This window comes from Mirounga leonina, unplaced genomic scaffold, assembly GCF_011800145.1.
Source record: "Mirounga leonina isolate KUSES-001 unplaced genomic scaffold, KU_Mleo_1.0 Mir_115, whole genome shotgun sequence".
Classification (NCBI taxonomy): domain Eukaryota; kingdom Metazoa; phylum Chordata; class Mammalia; order Carnivora; family Phocidae; genus Mirounga; species Mirounga leonina.
In genome coordinates this window covers 73,755,686-73,770,547 of record NW_023270268.1, presented here as the reverse complement: position 1 = coordinate 73,770,547, position 14,862 = coordinate 73,755,686, and the positions used below count along the sequence as shown (strand labels likewise).

Genomic DNA, 14,862 nt, shown 5'->3' with positions numbered 1-14,862 from the left:
AAAAAAAAAAAAGTCTGCTTTCGGCTCAGGTCATGGTCCCAGGGTCCTGGGATTGAGTCTCACAGCAGGCTCCCTGCTCAGTGGGGAGTCTGCTTCTCCCTCTCCCTCTGCCCCTCCCCACTGTTCATGCTCTCTCAAATAAATAAATAAAATCTTAAAAAAAAGAAAATAAAGTGGAAGCTGAAGTCATTGATTTGAGAACTTTTCTTTTTTTTCTAGTATTGTCAGTAGTGCTATAAATTTCCCCCTAAGTACTACTTTAACAGCATCCCATATATTTTAATAAGCTATACTTTTATGTCTGTCTGTCTGTATGTAGTTTTTGCAAATAAATTCTGAACACCAGCTATAGGCCAGATATGGCACCAGGCACTACAGAAAGAGTCTCTGCCTTATGAAATTTATGGTCTGTCAGAGAAGCCAAGACAGTAAGCAAATGAACGGTGATGAGTAGACTGATGGAGGGAGTTCAGGCAACCATATGGGTCCTACCCTATGCTGGGTATGTGGGTCACTGGCAGATGGCTCAGCATTGGGTATCAAAGCCCTCATAAAACTGCAGACAGTGTCTGTCTCTGCAACTGCTCTCAGTTTAGCATTCAAAGTACAGAGTCTTGATCAACTACACTTCCAGTATTCTAGCTACTTTTATTTCTGCTTCCTGTTTCCTAAGTCCCTGAAATGCAGGTGATAAAGGTTTTCTGCTGATATAAAATATCTCTGCTCTCCCTTCTGCAAAATTGCTGCTATGAAGTATGTGTTCTGACTTCGGTATTTGCAGTGTGGGGGAAAGTGGCATTATGAATTTTGGATTTAGGAAAAGAGAGAATTCTGGTATCTGGAAGAGTTTCCAGTGGCAGGACATGGGCTTTGCATTTAGGCAGATCTGAGCTTTAATCTTGACTGCACAATTTACTGACTGTGTGACCTTGGGTAAGCTACTTAACTGCTTGAAAGCTCTGTCCTGACCTGTAACATGGAGATAATAATGCCTACCAACTGTTACAATTGTTTTGAGAGTTAAATAGGATAATAAATGAGATGTGGTTAGCACAGTGTCTGGTGCATGGTAAGGCCCCACAAATGAACACTGTTCTCATTCTTTCTCAATTCCTTTATGGTGCACTATTTCTCACAACCAAGCATTTTCTTTCTCTGAAGCTAAGATTTCTCTTTTCTTTTTTTTTTAAAAGATTTTATTTATTTGTCAGAAAGAGAGTGAGCATAAGCAGGGGGAGCAGAGGCAGAGGGAGAAGCAGGCTCCCCGCTGAGCAATGAGCCTGATGAGGGACTCGATCCCAGGACCCTGGGATCATGACCTGAGCCGAAGGCAGACGCTTAACCGAGTGCACCACCCAGGCATCCCAGATTTCTCTTTTCATTGTGTCTAAGGGTTGCTGCATAATTGTCCCAAATCCTCAGGGCACTTTCTCATTCCCATTTTACAGTCTGGGTAACTGAACCAAACAACCACTGTGATCTTCGAATCGAGGTCTCACTGCCAGTTCATTCCCTGAAACTCCCTGTCTGCTCACTGCTTGAATGATCTTGGGTTTCCTCCTGGTAATAGTGGTGTAAGTCTGGAGGCTACTCTCTGAACACACTTCTCCCCTTAACCTTCCTTTTTCAAACTTAAAACCTTCTTGTCCTATCATCATCTCCCCCTTTTAACCGTATTCCTCCTCTAAGCTCGTGGAGGCGGCAACAGTGGGAGATTTTAGAACCCTAAAAGCAGACGTCAATCTATATTTGATTTAGAAGTGGTAGTTAGTACCTTCATTGAGAGAAATCTTTGGGGGCAGAGATAGTTTCCCCTCTGTTTCATTGCCTCCTAAGTTTCCAGCGACCACCTAATGTATACCAAAGGCTGCTCTGACATGTATGGTGTTGCTCACTCCTGAGTGAGGCAGAGGCTCACCCCTGAGGACAGCTTTGTTGAAGCAACACGGTCACTTCTGTTGGTCCCCTAGTATAGGCCCTGTTAATGAATAGGCAGCAAGGTGCAATTGTCTGTTCTATTTTTAACAATCTGAAAAGACACTGGTTAGGGCTGATTGTTGCATGTGATTCACTGGAAACCCTCCTGTGTGTCTGCAACAAACTTGCACATCTCTGACTTCAAGACTGGCCCTTGCCATGCCTTTGGGGTTAATATTTTGTCAAATGTAGTTGAATTTACATTTGGTAATAGTGCCACCACTTGGGAGTTCTGTGGTGCCAAGTGATAAGGCAGGTCTTAATACCCAGCAATTCCATCAACTAGAGTGTTGTATTAGTTATCTATTGCTGTATAATAAATTGTCCCCAAACTTTATAGTTTACATTTATTATTTCACAGCTCACAGGAATCTAGGCCTGGTTTAGTTGGAGTCTCTCATGAAGCTGTAGTCAAGCTGTTGGCAGGGGCTACAGTCATCTCAAAGCTCAAACAGTGTTGGAGGATCAACTTCCAAGCTCACTCACAGGATTGTTGACAGGTGTCAGTTCCTTGCTGGCTGTTGGCTGGAAGCCTCAGTTTCTTGCCGTGTGGGCCTCTCCATAGTAGCTGGTTTTTCCAGAGCAAAGGCCCCAGAAAGACTGAGAGAGCCATCAAGATGAAAGCTGTAGTGCTTTTTATAACTTAGTTTCAGCAGTGGTAAACCATCGCCTCTGCTGTATTTTGCTGGCATAGAGGCCTCCCCGGAACAATATTGGGGGGACAACATAAGATGTAAATACCCTGAGGTGGGGATTGCTGGGTGCCGCTGTGGAAGCTGGTTACAACCGTGATCTAGACTGGGAAAAAGTCTGTATCAGGTCCTGGGTTACCTAGTTCTCCTATTCATTCATTCATTCATTCATCCATTCATTCACTCATTCAACAAATGTTTATAGAAACCCACAATCTCCAAGACTATTCTTGGTGCTAAGGATCCATTGGAGAATAAGGGCTGTTTCTGTCATCAGGGAAGTAAATTACAAGGAAGTAGGAAAAGTGCTGTGATGGGGAAATTCAGGACTGTGGGAACATGTATAGAAAGTCAAGAATGGCTTCTTAGAGGAAAGGACAAAGGGACGTTACAAATAATGCCAATGACTTAAAGGGTAAGTGGATGGGGAGGTGGTGTGGGAAATCAAGGACAGATATTATGGGGGGGTCCAGATAGCAGGTAGGAGTGCAGGGGTTTCTTTTTTTTTTTTTTAAGATTTTTTTATTTATTCATTCGAGACACAGAGATACAGAGAGAGAGAGCACGAGCAGGGGGAGAGGCAGAGGGAGAAGCAAGCTCCCCGCTGAGCCAGGAGCCAGACATGGGGCTCGATCCCAGGACCCTGTGATCATGACCTGAGCCGAAGGCAGATGCTTAACCATCTGAGCCACCCAGGCGCCCCATGGAATGCAGGGGTTTCAATGGGAGCAGAGTCGTCCACAGCCCAGGACTCAGGAATGGGGTGCCAGGCTGGGAATCAGGAGTAAGATCACAGCTAGTCCAGTCCCCCTACTGGCCAGCAGGCTATTGAGGACAGCCACTGTGAAGAAGATGGGGGACTTCAGAGGAAGGCTGAGGCCTGGCTTTCAGAGCTGGAATAAAGGTCACACAGGGACCAATTCTGGGAGGCTAGTGCTGTCCTCTAAGTGTTGCTCCACAATCCCTAATCCTTTTGAAAGGACCAGATTGGTCCTGGAGGTTGCATCTGAACTGTGGGGAGGGGAGATTTAGGGGCATGAAGCAGGGCAGATAATGGGAAAGAAAATCACAGAGTGGCAAAATTTGCGTTTGGTGCCAACTCATTGCTCAGATCCTGTCCTGCCAGCTTGGTATCCTCACAGTGACTCCAAATTCCCAGGACCACCCCTCCCACCCTTACCCCAGCTGTCTTCTCCACTGTCAGTGCCCTCAGATTCTGCCCATTGCCCCACATACATCCCCCACTTCTTTCTGCCAACCTCCGAAGGAGAGCCCTTTGACACACTTTATGGCCATTGAGGATGCAAAATTTACTGTATCTGACTCTTTGATACAGAAACCAAAGTCTCTTACGGGAAGTAGAGGTTGGGTGTTGGCTGGTCGGCTTACTTGTGACCATTGATTGGATTCACCACTTGAGGGGGCAGTTTTTGCTACTATAACTTGTTGGTTACATCTGTGGTCAAGATTGAAATTTCAAATCCTGTGTGAGGTCAGCCTGACCTTGCAGGCTGCTTTGGTCATTGGGAAATGGGTACTGTCTCCCATCAGCCCACCTGTAGAACCTTCCCCACTGAGCCCAGGGGATGGATGGAACCAGGAGAAGGGCAGCTCTCCCTTTTCCCTAATAATGCCAATATGCCATCTCTAGCTTCTCCTACTGCCATGACTATCTGTTAAGGGCTGTGCCTATGCTAGGTGCTCTGCTCATCCCTCATGCCTCTGCATCACAACCGCATGAATGCTCACAATGACTTGATGACACAGAAGTGATCTCAGGCATTTATGGAGATTGTGTTGCTTCTCCAAGGTCACATAGCCACAGGTGGTGAAACCAGGACCAAACTCTGGTGTACTTGACTTTCTGTTCTTTCAGCTGGTTTCAAATATCTGTGATGTGGATTTCTTTGCTTGTTCAAGGCTCTGAAGGGTCATATCTTTGATGTTGGGACCCAGTCCTCCAACGTCCCTTGCCACACCATGCTCCCGTTTGGTTCTTTTTCCCTAAGTCTCCAAGTGCTCTGTGTGCCTACCATCAGGACTTCTCTTTCAGAAGAGATCTAGTGGTGAGCAAAGTCTGGGATATCATTAAGAAATTGAAACCAGAGGGCGCCTGGGTGGCTCAGTTGGTTAAGCAACTGCCTTCGGCTCAGGTCATGATCCTGGAGTCCCTGGATCGAGTCCCACATCGGGCTCCCTGCTCGGCAGGGAGTCTGCTTCTCCCTCTGACCCTCCCCCCCTCTCATGTGCTCTCTCTCATTCTCTCTCTCTCAAATAAATAAATAAAATCTTTAAAAAAAAAAAAAAGAAATTGAAACCAGAAAGGGGTGGAAGGTGGCCAGAAATGAAATTCCAAGGTTCAAGCCTTCAGACCGGGCGGGAAGGGTGAAGTGCATTTGATGATAAATGGACCAGGATTTCTTAAGATAGCAGCAAAAGCAACAATAGGTAAGCTTTGTTGAGTATCTATTATACCCCAGGCCCCTTGCAAGCCAGGCACACTACATACATGATACCATTTCATCTTCACCACAGACCTATGAGGTAGTTACCACTAAAGTCCCCATTACACAGATGATGGAGCTAAGGCTCATGGTGAGGTCACATGGTGGCAGAGTTGGGAACTGGGTTCTGCTCGGTCTGGCTCCATAGCCTGGGCTCTGAACCTCTGTGTCATCCTGCCTTTACGTACTTCCATTGGTTTTCCAGATCATTTCGGAGCGCACCAAGCCCAGGATGCATGAGTTTCAGTCTGAGGTATTCATGATCATTGGTGGCTGCACGAAGGATGAACGGTTTGTGGCGGAGGTTACCTGCCTGGACCCCCTGCGGCGCAGCCGCCTGGAGGTGGCCAAGCTCCCCATGACGGAGCATGAGCTGGAGAGTGATAATAAGAAGTGGGTGGAATTTGCATGCGTGACATTAAAAAATGAGGTCTACATCTCAGGTAAGCAGGAGTCACATAATGCCAAAGCAAGGCCCCAGGGGCACTATGCATTTCCTGAGTGAGAGCCAGGCAACCAACTTAGTAGAATTACTGTGAATGGCGATGGTCTAGCTCTGACTGGATCAGCACGTGGGAACCAGGAGCTCAGGTGGTCTTATCTTGGAAAGCACATTCTTACTTTTTTTTTTTTTTTTTTTTTTAAGCACATTCTTACTTAATGGACGCTAACCTGTGAGCAGTACTGTACTAGGATCTGGGGGAGCAGGCAGACAGGTCTGGCCCTTCATGGAAAAGGAAGAAGGAAAGTGATACTAGAGTTTATTTGGTATTTGCTAGAGGTGTAGGGCACTGGGTAATGAATTAAAATGTCTGCTCTTCTCCCCAAACCTGAGCTCTCACCTCAAGTTTACTGTCATACTTTTATTTATTTATTTATTTTTTAAAAAGATTTTATTTATTTATTTGAGAGAGAGAGAATGAGAGACAGAGAGCATGAGAGGGAAGAGGGCAGAGGGAGAAGCAGACCCCCTGCCGAGCAGGGAGCCCGATGTGGGACTCGATCCCAGGACTCCAGGATCATGACCTGAGCTGAAGGCAGTCGCTTAACCAACTGAGCCACCCAGGCACCCTACTGTCATACTTTTAGATGCTCTAGTAGCACACAGTACTTTGTCATTTCTCACTTCTGAGTTATTTGCTTATTTATAATTGCACGGCGCCTGACTCCCACTAGTCCTTAAATTCCACGAGAGTGAGTACTGTATTGCCAGCACCTGGCGCTGCGCCCAGCTACTAGTAAATGCTTAATAACTATTTATTAAGTGACAAAGTCTCTACCGTCTTTACAGCACAGTAGGTGAATTTACGCTTTGATGGTATTTAATCATCTGCCTCTCACATCAACTCTCTAAGGTAGGTGATTTTAATCTCCAGTTACAAATGGAGAAAATGCTGGCTCGGAAGGATTATAAAATGTATCTGAAGATAGGTCACACACTGGTAAATGTCAGGCAGGGTTCCAACCCAGGTTCTCTGAGTCCCATATCTCCCCAAGACATCAAAAGCCACCCAGCTCTTCTTGGGGCCCCAAGGGAGGAGACAAGCATCCTTTGTCCTCTCTCGGAGGTTTTCTCTAATCTGAACTTGTTTGGGGAAGAGCTTCTTCCCAGAACTGGCATCCTGCAAAATCAAGGGCAGGTCAGTTCTTCCCTGGGTATGTTAATACCATAGATTAGGTAATAACCCTTATTTATTGATGGGAGGCATCAATCTGCTCACATTCTTTTGGCAACAAGTAGCCCCATGCCCCCCTGCACCGCCAGCCCCCATGCAGGCGGGCTAGGAAATGTAGTTTAGCTCTGTGCGCAGGAGGAAAAGACAGGTTTGGCAATCATAGTCAGTCTATGTCACATACACTACACATGTCATTCTACAGTTTGTCCTTTCCCTCTGTTAGATTTGTTGTTGTCTGTTGAGAAATGATACAAGCAATGCATGAAGGCAGGCTTGTTACACACAGTTAAATCACAGAAACTTGTACTTCAATTAATCTATTTTGGACATAATTACATGTTGATATAATGAATCTATCATATGGATTAAGTCTATTGAATTAATGAAACACAATTTTCTTAGCTTTTATTTTCATACTGGAAAAAATACTGCAATAGGCATTTTATTTTATTATCTTATTTTTTTAAGGATTTTATTTATTTATTTTAGAGAGAGAGGGGAAAGAACAAAAGGGGAGGGAGAGGGACAAGCAGACTCCATGCTGAGCGCGGAGCCCCATGCAGGGCTTGAACCCATGACCCTGAGATCATGACCTGAGCCGAAATCAGGAGTCAGGTGCTCAACCCACTGAGCTACCCAGGTGCCCCATAATAGGCATTTTAATACACATGTACTTATGAACTTGTGCTGCTATTTGGAGAAATTCCTGGAGGTGGTCGTAAGATATGTCAATTTAGAATTTTTGTAGATATTGTTAAATTGTCCTCCAGAAAGTTTGTACCAATTTACAGTTCAACCAGTGTTGAACAACAGTGCCCATTTTCTACATCCTTGCTAATATTTTTTATTATCAATTACATATTTAATAGCCTAGAATATTTAATTCATTTATTCATTAATTCATTAATGATGTTAGCATATTTTCATATATTTATTAGCTAACACTTTATTTTTAAAAAATTGTCTATTCCTACACTTTGTCTTTCTATTGGCTGTTTGTCTTTTTATTATTTTTTTGGAGCTCTTATTATATATCCTTTGCTGTTTGTATTGCAAATAGTTTCCCTCAGACTATGATTTTCTTTTAACTTTGATTTATATTGTATATAGTAACTGTCTTTCTTATGTGATGCTATGTTTCATGTCATGCTTAGAAAGCTCCTCCCCACCCCAAGATCATCAACATCTTCTCCTATATATTCTCCAGTTACTTTTATACCATTTATTTTTTAATTTTATTTTATCCATAATGTGAAAGAAGGATCTAACTTAATTTTTCTCCAAATAAATAGCCAGTTGTTCTAATACCATTTATTTAATGATGTTTATATCTTCCAGTCTCTTCTGTATTCTTTTCATTGGTAAGTTTGTCTCATCTTATGCCAATGCCACACTGCTTTCATTATCATAGCTTTTTACTACATTTTGATGTTGCTGGGAAAGCCTTATTCATTCTTTTTCAAAAGTTTCTTAGAAATTTTTCCAAATTTGCTCTTCCAGATGAAATTTAGAATGATATCTTCAAGTTCCCTGGAAGGTTCTGAAGGCACTGAATGTATCAATTAACTTGGGGAGGGTTGACATCTTTGCAATAACCTGTCTTCTCATCTATGCACATGAAATGCTTCCCACTTAATCAGGTCTTCCTTTACATCTTGAAGTAAAAAAATCATAGATTTTTTTTCTTTTTAATACAGTGTACATACATTTCTTTGAAAGCATGTAGTTATTTTATAACTTTTTAAAAAAGATTTTATTTATTTGAGAGAGAGAGCGAGCGCGTGTGTGCATGTGTGAGGTGGGGAGGGGCGGAGGGGGAGAATCTTAAGCAGACTCCCCGCTGACTCCCTGCAGACACTCCCAACACGGGCGGGGCTCAATCTCATGACCCTGAGACCATGACCTGAGCTGAAATCAAGTCGGACATTTAACTGACTGAGCCACCCAGGCGCCCCTATTTTATAACTTCTGACACTACCTAAATGAGGTCAATATCACACATAGTGTTTTGAATAGAGAGCTCTAAAAGGTATACAACCCAAGGAAAAATGGTTAAACTATATGAACAAAAAATTCATGGAAGAGGAAGAAGCTCAGTCTCCCTAGCAGCCAGGAAAAACCAAACTATGACATTACTTTTCTCCATCAGCCTATAAAACAAAACAAACCAAAAAATGCTCTTAATATATGCTGTGGGTAGGGTAGGGGAAGGTCAACCAGGACAGCTGTGGAAGGCTCTTTGGCAACACCTGTAAAAATTTGAAGTGTGTGTGCCCTTGACTTAGAAATCTCACTTCTGGGCTCTACCCTAGAGAAACGCTCACCCAGGACACAGAGCATCATCAGTGATACGCATTGCCCTACTAGAGCATATTTATAAGTCTGAAAAGTACATCTTTTGCTTTAAGTAGTTGGTGGTACTCTGTGCTGATGAGGAATGGTACACAAAGCTGATAAAATATTTTATTAAAGTCACCAAAAAGTCAGTTCTCCTTTATCTTGGTCTCGCGCCCTAACTGAATTATGTATTTTCTGTTTATTGAGAGAGTGGTCTTGAAAAAAAATATTTACCAGCTCATTCTCAAATTACCTATTGTGAGCATCTCATTCTTTTATAAAAAAAATATTTAACAATAGGATAAATCCCACTTATGTTTTTTGTATAGATTGGAGATTTGAACTGAGACAATTTTGTAAGATTTCTTGGTGATTTTTCCAGGTTTGCATTTGTCTAAATAAGTAAGCAAACAGAACTTAAGTGCCTTCTAATTTGGCTGCTGGTCAAGGACCTACCATCATCACCCGCAATGGTCCAACCTCACCTGACCTGCCTTACTTCCTGCCCCTTGGCTGCACAGACACTGAGTCCAGGTGCCTGCTGGCCCCTATCCACCCACATGGACTTGGGTGCAGCTTCCCTGAAGACTTCTCTGAACCCAACTCATTCAGCCACCTCTTCTCTGAACTCTCACGGCACAGAGGTGACACAGGACACAGTCCTGGTACACAATTCACCCCAGCCGCACACTGGCTCTCTCTATCCCTCTGTGTTGGCTATGTCTCCCCAACCAGACGACACACACCTTCACGATTTCTTAAGGACTGTGGGAAATTATGGGACAAGCTATATTTCTTACACATCTGGTGGTTTCTTAAATGCTCTGTATCTCTTCTAGGTGGCAAAGAAACACAGCACGATGTTTGGAAATATAATTCTTCAATCAACAAATGGATTCAAATTGAGTATTTGAACATAGGCCGCTGGAGGCATAAGATGGTGGTGTTAGGTGGCAAGGTCTATGTGATTGGAGGTTTTGATGGCTTGCAGAGGATCAACAACGTGGAGACCTACGACCCCTTCCATAACTGCTGGTCAGAGGTATAGGAGATTTCTTTCTTTGTTTTTTTAAAAGATTTTATTTATTTATTTGAGAGAGAGAAAGAGCACAAGCAGGGGCAGAGGGAGAGGGAGAAGCAGGCTCCCCGCTGAGCAGGGATCCCGATGTGGGGCTCAGTCCCAGGACCCTGGGATCACAACCCGAGCTGAAGGCAGAGGCTTAACTGACTGAGCCACTCAGGCCCCCAGGAGATTTATTTCTATGAGTAACTTTGTATTACTACTTCAAAGCTTAAAAAAAAAAAGGTATATGCCAATGTAGGTATATGGCTTCTGATTTCTCTGCTCGCACTGAGAACATTGTTGGTGGCTCTGAGCTTCCCTCCTGAAAGGGGCCATTGCTTCAGCATTGCTGATCAGGTCACAGAAACAGCTTCCTTCCAGGTGGGGAAGCTCTGTGTGGGCAAGAGCCCCAGCTGGAGAGGGGAGGCTTGGTCCCAACCTCAGTCTGCACGTCTTAGCTCAGAGTCTCTGTCTCCTCAGATGCCAGCTGTTGTCTCCACAGTGGGCCTACAGGGATCCCTTTACTACACTGTTTACTGAGTCAGAGTCATATGCTGCTTGTAAGACTTTAGCAATTCAACCTTAGGTGTACATCATTGCTAATCAGTGGGCATAAAATTTCAGTTATGCAAGGTGAATAAGCTCTGGAGATCTGCCTACAGATAACAGTACTGCATTTTATGCTCAAAATGCATTTTATGCCTAAAAATGTGTTAAGAGAGATCCTTTTGTAGTTCATAAGCATGATGATTTTGTGTTCATGCCGTTGTGTGACACGTGCCTCCCTCAAACCTTGTTACAACCTTGGCACATTACCCTCTGATGTGGGAAAAAATTTGCTAAGAGAGTAGATCTCATGTTAAGTGTCCTTACAATAATAATAGTAATAATAATAATAATAATAATAATAATAAAAAGTAAAGTGAACTCAATTCCTATATCTTCAGGTTAGGCCCAATCCCAAATTTTCTTTCTCCTTATCAGATAGTATGTCAGAGTATGTTCCACTTTGGGAAGTATAAAACATGATCATCAGAGGCACAAGCAAAGGTAGCCAGGTCTTCATGGCATCCAGCCAAGCAAGATCTGTCAACCTGAAAACTGCTATATAGCCCTTAATATTTATGGGGGTGTGCCCCAGATCTGCTCAACTTGTCAAGTCCCATTACAGAGTTGCTCCATGACCCAAGAGGGCCATGTCAATGGATAAGAGGCTCTGGGAAGTGCCCTTGAGTGCTGTGGGGTTCACAGGGTGGGAGCACAAGTCTGGCTTAATCCCCAAATCTTCATGCTACCCCAGAGTGGGAGTCTGCTTACCTATGGCCACCTGAAACCCTTATACCAGCTTTTCTTCCTAGATGTAAGCAATATGGCCAATACCTGGCACATAGTAGGCACTCAGTAAATATTTTTTAAATGAAAGAACACATGAATTAATATAAATATGCATGTTTGAGAAAGCATTTTCCTCCAACATTGGCTGGTTTCATCTGTATAAATGTTTATTCCTATGTACACCTTTTCTCCCCTGATAGCTGGACTTTGGAAGAAACAGGCTGGAAACATCCATCACTCAGCTTGTTCTAGCCTGTCCTGAGTCTGCAGGGAGGGTGGGAAATACATGCTTTGACCTCTCTGCATCTCAAAGGGAGTCAAGCCCACAGGCCTTGTGACTTCAGGCAAAGGATGCCCAGGCTTGTGTCCCCAGCTCCTGGCCCGTGTCCTGTGAGCCGCGGCAGCAGTCTGGGAGCAGTCTGTAGCTGTGGGGCTGACAGCTTCTCCCGGTGCCTCTGCAGGCAGCACCCCTTCTCGTCCACGTCAGTTCCTTCGCAGCCACCAGCCACAAGAAGAAGCTCTATGTGATTGGGGGCGGACCCAATGGGAAACTGGCCACAGACAAGACTCAGTGTTATGACCCTTCAACTAATAAATGGAGTTTAAAGTCGTCCATGCCAGTGGAGGCTAAATGCATCAATGCAGTCAGTTTCCGGGATCGCATCTATGTTGTTGGTAAGTGAATGAATGGCATCTTATTCATCTGAGGCCCCCCACCCATGCAGTGTTGCAGGTAGATCAGATGAGGCCCTTCTGGGAACTCAGATTCCTGGGTGATGTGGGTGAGGTTGAAAAGGAAGAGAAGATGGGATTGGTCCAGACCTTGGTGGAATTTACCTTCCAGTCCTGGATACAGAAACAGCCCACTTTCAGGGGACATACAAAGCAGACTGACAGTGGGGCCCAGTGGATGAGCCAGAAGTTGCTACAGGAACGAAGCATATTGTAAACATTAGCAAATGTACAGAAATTGAAATGTGCACAGTATATATGATAAATGACGGATAAATAGTAGCTATCATCGTTTCTTATTTTGTGTTAATGGGAATTTTACTCTTTCCACTTGCTTTGGGGGCTCTGAAAAGTTGCATTTAGCCAAAAGGAAAGCCTGGCTGGCCAGACCACAGTTGGCATGTAATTGTTAAGGATGATGGATCTCAATCCTGACTACTCATGAGAATCACCTGGGGAGCTTTTTACAGAACTATGCATAGCTGGAGCTTACCCCAGACCAAATGATACCAGAATGAGAAGGAGGACGCTGGCCAACAGTGCAAGGTGTTTCTAATGTGCAGGTGATTTTCCTGTGCAGCCATGATTGAGAGTCACTGATTTAAGGAGATGCCAAAAATATGTAACTCCAGCAAATAAGAGCTGATCAGAGAAGGCTTCCCGGAGGCAAAATACAGGAAGAGATTAAGGAAAAACCCCTTCTCTCCCTTGCTTCAGGTTTCCTGTATCTGTATGGTCAGTCTCATGACTTCAAAGCGCATCTTAAGATGGTGACGTGGACTGGTGTCCCAGGTCATGCTCAGTCTACAAAGAGATGCCACTGCCTCTAGTCACTGCCATGTGTTGATAGCTTCTCTGCACCAGGCCTTCTGCAGGTGCTTTATGCGCATGGTCCTTCTCATGTCTTAAAACCACCACGGTCTCAGGGCTTACGGTTACAATAACAATGTGGCAGAGCTGGGATGACGAGCTGAGTGCACCCGATGCACCAGGTGGTATTTCCTCCAGGGAGCAGTCTTAGGGTACATTTTGGCACCACCTGAAGCCAACTGTCCTTTTGCACGTGATTAGCGCCTGGCCACAGAGTTTAAAGGGCTCTGCGAAGTGTTTCTAGTGTGAGACTTACTGCCCTGCATACCCACTCAGCTTCCCGGAGAGCCACGAATCTACCCTTTCTATTAGCAAGATGGTAGATTTGACCGAGCAGAAGTAGGATTTTTGTGGGTAAAGGGGAAGAAAACCAGAAGAACAGCGAGATGCCCACCGTGTTTCCCTTCCTCTTCAGGAGGGGCCATGAGAGCGCTGTACGCCTACAGCCCCCTGGAGGACAGCTGGTGCCTGGTGACCCAGCTCAGCCACGAGAGGGCCAGCTGCGGCATCTCGCCCTGCAACAACCGCCTCTACATCACCGGGGGGCGGGACGAGAAGAACGAGGTCATCGCCACTGTGCTGTGCTGGGACCCTGAGGCCCAGAAATTAACAGAGGAGTGCGTCCTGCCCCGGGGGGTGTCGCACCACGGCAGCGTCACCATCAGGAAGTCTTACACCCACATCCGGAGGATCGTGCCCGGGGCTGTGTCGGTGTGACTGCACGAGGGTGCAGGGCAGGGCCGCGGGGGCTCGGGACCGGGTGCCGGGAGACCTTCCTCCTCATCTGTCGCCGGGTTCGTGCCACTAAAGACAGCGGGCTGGGCTTGAGCTACAGGCCCTACACCTGGGCTCCCTGTGGCTTCCCGTGGGACTCCTTGGAAATCACAGCTTTGGGACACTCTAGACCAGCCAGGAATGTTTGCATGACCTACCTCAGGAGGAAAGAAGAAGAATATTTAACATTCAGGACACACCTGTCCCATGTCAGGTTCTGTGCCAGGCACTTGTGTATATCAATTCATTTAACCATAATGACCTGCTGACTGGATATTATCACTTCAGTTTTACAGGCGAGGAAACTGAGTTTCAGAGACGCTAAGGGCTTTGCCCCTGGTCACTCTGATTGTAAGTAGCTAAGCCAGGAATCTAAACCCAGGTCTTTTCCATTGCAAGGTCAGTGGTGTTCTGTCATGCTGTCTATCTCCGAGTAGGAAACAAAAACTGGCTCATTTTTTGTTCTAACAAGTTTGCTAAAGGATTCACTCAGAAAGGCAGGGAAATAAAATTGTTTCTTTTTGTTCTTTTTTTCTTCTGTTAGAGCCTTCAGCTCCTTGTCAAGAGTGTCTCATATGTTGTTTTCTCTGACAGGACCGGGAGATGGGTCTGGGAAGACCTATATGCTTTGGAAGAGATAAAAGACTTTTCCCCTATTGAAACCTCTATTTCTTATATGTACCTTATAGAGATACATTCAGACCAGAACTGTCATCCCCAGACAGAATTGTACCTTCAGCAGAGGGCACTGGCCTGGCCTCTTCGTGTCCAGCACCTGTATTGCAATGTAGAAAGGATTTTCCAGAGACTCAGAATACTTTTTTTTTTTTTTTAATGTAAACATCCCTCCACTACTGACCACTGCAGGAATGGCTGATTCTTTTTGAACTGTATACTTTCTA

At 44.8% G+C, this 14,862-nt stretch overlaps 1 protein-coding gene and 1 non-coding gene across 2 annotated transcripts in view; both read left to right on the top strand.

Moving 5' to 3' along the window:
- Window positions 1–14,490, top strand: part of KLHL6 (kelch like family member 6) — a 55,967-nt gene extending 41,477 nt beyond the window's left edge. Inside the window, exons 4-7 of the mRNA XM_034999676.1 lie at window positions 5,379–5,616; window positions 10,026–10,228; window positions 12,046–12,259; window positions 13,602–14,490. Coding sequence (XP_034855567.1) covers window positions 5,379–5,616; window positions 10,026–10,228; window positions 12,046–12,259; window positions 13,602–13,903 — 957 coding nt within the window. The 3' untranslated portion in view covers window positions 13,904–14,490. The remainder of the gene's footprint in view (window positions 1–5,378; window positions 5,617–10,025; window positions 10,229–12,045; window positions 12,260–13,601) is intronic.
- On the top strand, window positions 10,972–11,074 carry LOC118007209. Its single transcript, XR_004678334.1, has one exon. It is a non-coding gene; the product is annotated as a small nucleolar RNA U13 (small nucleolar RNA).
- Window positions 14,491–14,862: the final 372 nt, after the last annotated feature.